General features: G+C 31.7%; 2 protein-coding genes across 2 annotated transcripts; both read left to right on the top strand.

Moving 5' to 3' along the window:
* The first annotated feature begins 3134 nt into the window (after nucleotides 1–3134).
* LOC139089618 (uncharacterized) lies at nucleotides 3135–4747 on the top strand. Its single transcript, XM_070639198.1, has one exon. It carries the CDS (start codon nucleotides 3245–3247, stop codon nucleotides 4745–4747), a length of 1503 nt encoding a protein of 500 aa, XP_070495299.1. The 5' UTR covers nucleotides 3135–3244.
* An 889-nt stretch (nucleotides 4748–5636) lies between these two features.
* Nucleotides 5637–6788, top strand: LOC139089617 (neurofilament heavy polypeptide-like). The gene is made up of 3 exons (XM_070639197.1): nucleotides 5637–6384; nucleotides 6453–6656; nucleotides 6733–6788. Exons 1-3 carry the CDS (start codon nucleotides 5637–5639, stop codon nucleotides 6786–6788), a joined length of 1008 nt encoding a protein of 335 aa, XP_070495298.1.
* Nucleotides 6789–9965: the final 3177 nt, after the last annotated feature.

The raw sequence follows: 9965 nt of genomic DNA, 5'->3' as shown, positions 1-9965 counted from the left end.
ACATCTGCTTGGTACTGGATTTTTCAAAAAATAACAAATCTGTCCTATTCAGTATATTAATAAAAATTCAAGTTTGAGAAATGCATATTTAAATTCAAATTTACATGACACTGTTTAACGTATTTGAAAAATTCAAACCGATTCTACTCATTTTAATTTAAATTTCCACCACTAGATGCCGCATAGACTTAAACTTGTGCAATTTATTTATTCAAAAACGCCTTCATATTCAACAGAAAATTTAAACAAAATTGAATAAAGCCAGAGCATGTTAATATTTCACGATATCTCAAAGATTATTGTCTATGAAATATTGTGAGTCTGAATCTTCCGCATCTAAGCAACTGTAACATCGTCACAAAAGTAAAGTTTAATAATCTTCATCTTTGCATTGAGTTCAATGAATTCAGCAAAATGCTAATAACTTTTTCATTATGATTATTGTGTGTAAAATGTAATGTAAAATGCTCATAAAGCGTGTAAGCTGAATGAAAAGAAAATCATGGAATGCAGGATGATATGAGGCATTACTTTCAGCACATATAATATAAATATATTTAATATTGTACAAGGAAGAGAACTTGAGAAATTTTTAATGCAAATATTCCACAAAAGGAGACCGTTATGAGCTGATATTTGATTTCTTCGACAGCTATGGACGTAATTGTGAATCATGGACTGTATTGTGGTATAAAAGGTCAAGTTCTGCGAATAAATGTAGAATTTATCGTTTGTTATGTTTATAAAACTGTATAAACAGTTGATATACATTGGAAATTCTTAATTCTTGATGATTTACGAGCTGCAAATGCTTTTATTAGCCAAAATTAAAAAACTACACAGGCACAATCTCTTATTATTATCATCCTCACCAATTTTCAAAACAATTTTTTCCAATAACTAAAATTACGGATGATGACGGAAGCATGTCAGATTTTAAAAAGAATCATGACACAAGTGTTAAATACCTACGTGTTTAAAATTTGTTGATACAATGTCTAAAATATGATGAAAGAAAGTATTTAAAGATATATTTTTCTGTTTGCTAAGTGAACTTCAAATTAAGAATTGGTTTCTATTATTAGTGATTGGATTGTATGGGTTAAGGGGTGGAGAACTTTGGTTGTTTGTTTTGATTTAATATTTATGAACTTTGGATTGAAAGGTTTGACCAGTCGTTGTCTAAACTGTGCGCCGTGTCGCAATTGATATTCTATCCAACTCTGAGGACTCAATCCAAACTCTTCGAACAGGTTTCTAGATTATACTTTAGCAATATTCTATAATGTATGCATATGTATGGAATCAAAACAAATCTAAAAGGTCACAGACAAATGACGTTCAAAAATGTTGAATTCCAGAAGCTATTGACCTCATAATTATCATTTGAATCTTATAAACATCCAAATGAAAACAAAGATTTGACTTATCAAAATCCAAGAATATTCAAGTCGCATTTCGTATTTTATTATTCTATTTTCGATTCTAAAATGATAATCATTCGTCTCAATGCATTGGTATTTAATACATTTTTCATCTCATGCTTATCATTAATATCAAATCAATATGCAAATTGGAAGTTAATCGTGACAGTTTGAAAAACGTGTAAATATCAGGTGAATATTAATAACAACAACTTGTTATTTCACCATTAAAGAGAGAATTTAAAAAGGGAAATGAAATATTTGACAACAAAATTTGCAATTTCCATGTCACATCTAATTCGGTGAAATAAACAAAATAAAAAAAGATATGAAAATGCTCAATCACACGATTTTCCTATTTTATTTACACATTTTCACATGTTTTTTGTGCACAAGAAGAGAAAAGAAAAGCAAAATATAAATATAAATAAGAACTTATTTTTGTATCTTTTTATCTCAAAAAATATATACAAGAATTTTACTTGATTTTTTCTCACGAGAGTCTCTGTGAGCAATTCAATCAAATGAAAATGAACATTTTCTTCCCCGAAAAGAAAAGAAAATGCTAATAGGAATGATTGTGATGATGTAGATGCCTTAGGCGCATTTTTAAACTTAAGATTTCACCATAAAAAATGTAACGGTCAGTTTTAGTTTGAATTTTTAAGATTATTCAATACCCTGAAAACTAAGGGGACTATCAACTGAAAGATTGTAAACAAAGTAAAATTTTTTCAATATTTAGTTAAATTCGGAATAATTACGAAAAAAAAGTAAGTTTTAACAGATTTAAATAGCCATAAACTTGCAAAAAGTATGGAAAAGCAACCATTAAGCATAGGAGAAACATAAAAACTAGTTAAGCAGTCTAAAAACAGCAAATTTTGAATTTTTGATAAAATAATTTTCAAATTGTTACAAGTTGAAGTGTGAAAAGAAACTTAATCAAAGTAAGCAAAGATAAATCAATCTCAAATTTGAATGAAATTCATGCCAGAACATCAAGCTCTGCCATAAAAATCTAAGAATATTCATACCAGCCTAAGTTGCAAATTTCCAATCAATACAAAGCGACTGATTCAAAGTCACCTATCTAGCAAAAAATTGCGCCAAATTAAAAAAGATTTTTCTTTAAACTGAAAAAAGCGAGGCAATTTTTTTGCGGTCAAAATTTTCAACTCAGTCTTGACGAAATTTTCTTTCAATACGGATCGGAAAAAGTTTAATACAAGTTATATCGTGTGCGGGGTAGAAAAAAAAAGAAGAAGAAAATTATTTTTAAAATAGCTTAAAGATATCACGAGAAAGAAAATTTCTTCGATTTTTCATGGAAAATTAAATTTTCCCTTTGATTTGTGCAAATCGTAAATGAGAAAAAATTATGCAATTTTTCAATTAATTAGTAAAGCAGTGAAAAATAATATTCACAATCATACATAAAGGCGTTAATTAAGGAACAAAAAAAAAGTATTTTTAAAGAATTTTTCCCACGAATTTGAAAAAATACGAAGTGAACAGAAAGAAAATTTTTTCTTGATACCGATCCAACAGACACACAGTACAGATCAGAAAGAAAAAAATGAAAATATCGTTATGATGCTGATGATAGAAGAAGAAGATCCTTTATGTGAAAAGAAAGAAAAATAGTCGAATTTTTTCAGTGTTTCGTGTTTTTTTTTTTATTTAATTTTTTTGTGAGTAAGAAGTCGAGACCTTCAATTTATTCTTGTCAATATCAAAAGCATCATCCATAAACTCAAAGTAGAAATACGCAAAAAAAGAACTTTGAACTTGAAGAAATATTTACATAATCTATCATCATGCCACTCTATTCGGATATGTATTATAATTATTTAAATTCGGTACCACCGTCGGTGACACCGTCGAGTTATAGCTCCTATAGTTCCTCACCGTCTGTATCTTCAAATTATAGCTCCTATAGTACTGCATCTTCTTCCTACTCTTTATCATCACCTTCATACTCGTCACCTTCATATTCTTCCCCATCATATTCGTCACCAAGCTACTCATCATTGCCTTATTCCCCTGTAATACGAAGTGGCGTTTCACGTTTTATGCCAAAATTAACAACAATCTCTGAAGCGCCATTATCAAAACATCGAATTGCTGCTTTATCACGAATGGCTGCAACACATAATGCCACATCAAAATATATCCCACCAAGGCCACGACGAATGGATACGTCTGACATTGATGTGTCAGCAAGTCGATTTGAAAATCGTCGTATCAGTGAGGCTAAGCCAATCGTTGATATACCAATGACTGAAGAGTCACATCCGGCACAAAAAGATGAAAATAAAGAAGATGCTCCTGTAGCTAGAACAACAATTCGACGTGATAGAGGGTTAGTCAGATTACGTACTATAAGACTTACACCTGATGCTAAGCCAATTGAGCAACCAAAGAAACCAAAAGTCGAACAAACTGACATTGATCCAGGATATGGATCGAGTGAACGATCAAGTGGATCATGGCGTAAAAAATTCGAAAATGATTTGGAATTGCATGAGAAGATGCCATTATCTCCAACATCAAAGAGTCTTGGAGAGAGCTTTATTGAAAAATATACAATAAAAGAAACTCCAGCACCGGAACCTAAAGTTTATCTAACAATTGATGATGTGCCATATGAACAACGTGATTTTATCAGACGAAAAAGTGCCCCAAAATTGCCAACCTTTAAGGAAATTTGTTCTGATATCTCATCCGATAAATTAACAGATGATTTGAATGCAGGCGACTTAAGACGTCGTGCATCCTTCATCATTGAGGAAGAGATGCATAATTTCACAACAAATATTGAATCAACAAATTTGGAATTGCAAAAGACTAGTGATGAAGATAATGCCAATAAAAATAATAAAATTGATGCCGATGGTGATGATGAAAATGAGACTGAACCAAAGCTGAAGAATCGTAAAATAAAGAAGAAACAGAGAACAACATCAAAGACATTGTTGAGTGAAATAGCTGAAAAAGTTGATGAAATAAAAGAGACTGCATTAGACATGAAAAGTCCTAACGAGACAGAAATTGAATTATGTACGTTTAAAGTGCCACTCCGTAAGAAAAAGAAAGTGACAGATGTAAAAACTCCTACCTGTGATTTAAATTCAACAGATATGTCAACGGCATCACACATACAAACGCCCACAGAATTAATGACGTTGAATGAGAATGAAAATGAAAGAAAAAATTGCGGAAACTCATGCAACAGAGCTAAAAGCAGCCTGAAAGTCTCATTAATATTAAATCTAAACAGCAGAAGCAACATTCTTCTGACCTCGATACAAAATTATTAATAGCGAAAAATGCAAATGATGCTCGTTCTAGTCCCGATGAAGAGCAGGTTAAGAAAAATCAAAAGAGTTCAGTGAATCTAAAAACTTCAATGAAGTCAGATGTAAAGTGCCGGGAAAATGTATCCCTTGAAACGAGAGCCAAGTGCTGATGATTTTGGGGTATGTTAGGCTCACGTGAGACAACAGTCTTTGCAAAACGTAAGCAACAAGTGATTGAGGAACAGCAACAGAAAATCGTGAAATTGCATGGACTCCGGAATGCGATGAGGAAGATGAAGAAAATTCATCACTTGAAAAAAGTCAACAACCTAAAATTAGAACAAAAATCAAGTGAAAGTAATAGACTTAAAGGTGCATCATCATCGCAGTCGTCATTATTAAAAGATACAGTTGACACAAAAAGTTATGAAAGCGTGGGCGCAAAGAAAATCTCTGCATTTGTGAATGAAAATGAAGGAAAAGGAAAAGTTGAGAAACTTTCAACAGAAAATGATAATAAGGTTGAGGTATTAAAGAAGAGTGTTGAGCCACAAAAGAAGCTTGAGGCGGAGACAAAACTTTTGGTAATGCAAGCAAATCTGTTGCCATGAAACCCGTCGAGAAAATGATTGGAGTTAAATCATCAAATGTTAAGATTGAAAGGAACATGAAGGATAAAGAAGGAATGGATCTGAAGGATGCTAGCAAGCCTGTTGAATCTTTGGATAGTCCAAAGAAACCTGAAGTGCCTTTAAAATCTGAAAAGAACCTGTTGCTGACAAGCAGCCTCAATCACCAAACAAACTTGAAACCAGCGACAAAAAGGAAGCACTAACCAAGAAATTTGATATCAAATTTAATAAAAAGTCTGAAGTGGCCAAACAAAGAATCTGAAGTAAATGCCAAGAAAATGAATGAAAAGGAACTGGAAGCCAAGAAGACTGAAGTATTGAATAAAATTGAATTGAAAGGAAAGAGAACAGAAGTAATTGAAAATAAATTGAATGAAAATGTTACGAAAATCGGTGACGCATTAAAAGGCAAGGAAATTGAGCAGACCAAAACAAATTATGGAAGTACTGAAGCATCAACTGTTAAAATTGAGACTCCAAAACCTGTAGAACCTTCAAAGGTTGAGGAAAAACCAAAAATAACAGCAAAGATTGAACCAAAGGGTTTAGAAGCTAAGAAATCCCCACCAAAGGCAATTCAGAAGACAAAATCGGACGGAATATCAAAAGTAGGGACTAAGCTTGCTCTTTCAGAACCTGAAAAGAAAGTTGAACTTCCAAAAGCTACAGAAACACAAAAGATTGAGGAAAAACCAAAGCCAAAAGAGACAGTTCAGCCAAAACCACTGGAAGCTAAGAAATCTCCAACAAAGAAGGTTGAAGTCGATAAGTCAGATACAAAGAAGGCTGAAGAAGGTAAAAAGTCACCACCAAAGACATTTGGCAAAGTAGCAGAACCTCAAAAGATTACTGAAACTCCAAAAGTCACAGAAACTCCAAAAGTTCCAGAACCAGCTAAAGTATCAGATTTATCTAAGCCATCAGAACCACCAAAACCAACAGTCGCCAAAAAACTATATGGAAAAGCCGCTCTGACAGCAACAGACAAGAAAACAGAAATTAAGCCACAAGGAAATAAAGACACGAGTGACAAATAACTGGCGTCTAGGACGGCTATCAAATCAGCTGACGTAGAAACATCAATTCCTATGTAGATAAAAAATTGTCACCAAAGAAAGACACTAAATCATTAATTAATCAATCGACGAGTGTGAATGATCAAGAGAATAAACTTATGCTACAACAAATGACGATGGCATTGAAAGTGATGAAGAAGGAGCAAATCGATGAAGTTCTCAATGAAAATGAATTAAATTCGACGACATCTAACAACAATAAAATATCACCGACAAGTTTAAGTAAGAAAAAGTTTTGGCACGTTATCGAAATTCCCAACGTTAAATAATTTAAATAGCATTGCAATGAATGATGCAGTTGAAGATAATAAAACAACAAATGACAACAATCAATCAATGCGAGTGAACAATTGAATGAATCGGAGCAAGAAAATTAGTATCGCGTTAGAACCTTCACAGGTAACAGCTTCTGAGCAACAGAAGCAAACAAGCGCAACAGGAGAGTGAATCAAGAGGAAGAAGAATCATCGTACGAGGAAGAGAGTAGTGAGGAAGAAGAAGAAGATATGGGGAAGAAAGACTTTGATCCACAAAAGAAAGTCAAAATAGACTTTACGAGCATGCAAAAATTCTTTAAAACGGATGAAAAATCAAAGATAAAACTCGTCGCACGTCCTCGACCTTTGTGGAAAATTAAAAGAAATCGACACGCGAAATTTAGCTCGTCAGAATCGGAATCTGATGAGGAAGTTGAAGAAATTTGTGGCGGTGATTCGGCAACAGGTGGAAGTCAAAGTAGTACAAATAGTGAAAAAGTTGTAAAGACAGTGCGTAAAAAGAAATCAGTGGAAATGAAATTTCGACAGAAAATATTGTTGCACTTATGGAAAATCTTAACAATGAAGATAATGATGACAATGATAATGCCAGTGAAGATGCTGGAAAGAAAAAGCAAACTCGATTTAGTACAAGGTACATGACTCAGGATATAGTTCAATCGGTGCTACTGCTGCTAGGAGTCCACGAAAGGCTTTGGGTGAGTGGAATATTTTCAGAATATCAACGATGAGCAGCTGACTTGTTCAATCGACATTTACTTGTAGATTTTTAATCGACAATTATTTCTGCTCCGATATATTTTTATTTTATTTCTTAATTGAATCGCGACGACTGCTTGATGATGACGATGAAAATCTTATTGAACTTGACACTAATTATTTATCGTTGCTATTTACTTTAGTTAATCTTATTAATAGGCATCCGAAAACAAGTTTGAAGATCAGATATTATTTAGAATTATAATAATCGTCATTAGCTTGTTGGATTGCTGTACTTTTATGACTTATCTATTTGAAAAATTGCACTCGATAAGGATTGGGACAGGCTTAAGTTTTAGGTATGCTGTAGATCTGCATCGAAATGAAATGTCGCTATGACAATTAGTTAAGCAATAGACCGGGAACTTCAAATTCTTTGTTTCTCAAAGTCATGGATTCAATTCCTCCATCTCATAGAATGCTATCAGCATGACTAAGATCTACATACTCTTAGAACTTAACGAGCAAATTCACTAGTCCATGAAATAATCAAATATAACAAGCTAGTTAACATTTATAGCAAAATAGTTCGATCGAACTTCTTTGAAACAGTAAATAACAACAATTTACGATTAATATTATTAATCCAAATGAATAACAAAACGAGCACACGATAAACTATTTCTAGCATCCATATATTTATTTGATTAAGCAATTTTACGATGAAATATTGGATCAGTGAAGTTTCTCTAATCGCAATTGTCATAAATAACAATGAATTGCATGTAGTGCGAATTTACAAGCTGGTGCTAATTGAGACGATGACATGACATTTTACAAAATATATATAGATGTGCATGAAAATCATTCACGAGAAATGATTAAATAATCTGCAAAACTTTCTTTATGTCACTTGTTGGAATTTGGATGCTTTTGTTATTGAAGATTTTGCTTAATTTAACACCTGAGATTATTGTTTTGAAATTAGGACAGTTGGCCATTGTGTGATGAATTGAATCCGTTTTGAACAATAATGGCCAAATAAGGAGATTTTGATAATTTTTTAAAGTCGATAAAACGATTGTAAATCTTAAATTGCGTCAAATTAATTACAAAAAACTCAAAACAAAGTGTTATTTTGTATCGTCTGCAGTCTGGCTGCACATTTTTCACATTAAACTCTCAAATTAATTAAAATCAAAAAAGATGTGTTGAATTTTTTCGAAAATATTTTAAAAAATCTTTGTAAAAAACAAAAAAAATTATTTTTTTCGCGCCGATATGGAAATCAATTAGTGAAATAACAAGGAGAAGAAAATAAATAATTAATTTGATGAAGACTGAGTATCTCTGTACTATTCACACATAAATTTCATTTCTTTATTAGCATTTTCTTTCGATCGTTGAAAAATATTTGAGCATCAAAAAATAAAGTAATTTATTTTATCGTTAATCGAGTCTGAAAAAAGGCAGTCATTAAGATTTGTTATGAAATTAAACGGCTAGGTTTTACATAGTAAATATTTTTACTTAACATTCTTAAGTCCAGAATATTTTAATTCTCCACGTGAAGTTTTTATTGTTTAATTATTTAAGTCTTTCGTTATATTTTGCGGCGATAGTGCAATTCTTTGAAAATTATCATTTTGACTGGCATTTGCAGACTCTTTTTTATAGAAAAGATGGAAGAACCTCATGCAAGTGATGGTGATTATGCCAAATTTCTGATAAATTTCTGAAAGATTTCACTCAAAGATGCAAAAAATTCACCTGAAAGGTTCATGATTGATTAAAGTAGGGGAGCAAGATGATGCTTAATATAGCAAAGCCAATGTCCAGGAAGTGAATTCAAAATAAGAGGAATAATTTGATATTTTCCAATTATTTCTGACACATCACTCATGCATGAACCCTTAAAAAACAATTTAAATTTTAAGGATGTTCCCGGATTTCAAATAATTTATTTATATGAAATAAACCTTTGGTTTTTATTAAAGATTCACAGATTACAGCCAATCCAAGAAGTCATTTATTTTGAAATATTCGTTAATTATCCAATTCTGATTAACGTTAGCCCACACACGGAAAATAATGCAATTTCATTTCTAAGGTCTCTAAAAACATGTGTTTATCATGTACAAGTCAAACGGTAAATACACCTGCAATAATTTAATTTTTCGTTTAAAATTTCTCATAAATCACTCAACTTTTTAAGTGTCTATAAATTCTTTGATATAAGTTTTCAATTTCTAATTTATAAGTTTTGTAGCAAATTTCCTTGAGCAAAAAAATTTAACAAATTGTTAATATTAGAAAGGGGAATAGCCTGACATGGTTAAAGAAATGCACAAGGTAAATAATTTGTCCATAAATCTTTAAGAATTATGAAGATTTAAATTTATTAAATTTTAATTTTTAAGAATCACAATCGATATTAAGATAATAATTTTATGGACCTTTTAATTTTTTTTAAGTTCCTCCCGTCCATAAACATTAGATTGCTCCATAAAACTCATCTAATTATCACACAAAGTCATGTCATAATTTTTCATCA

The sequence above is a fragment of the Chironomus tepperi genome, unplaced genomic scaffold (assembly GCF_022539635.2).
Source record: "Chironomus tepperi strain 1889 unplaced genomic scaffold, CSIRO-AGI_Ctep_v1 contig_182, whole genome shotgun sequence".
NCBI lineage: Eukaryota > Metazoa > Arthropoda > Insecta > Diptera > Chironomidae > Chironomus > Chironomus tepperi.
Note: the sequence above shows the minus strand (reverse complement) of the source record. Positions and strands in the feature narration are given on the sequence as shown.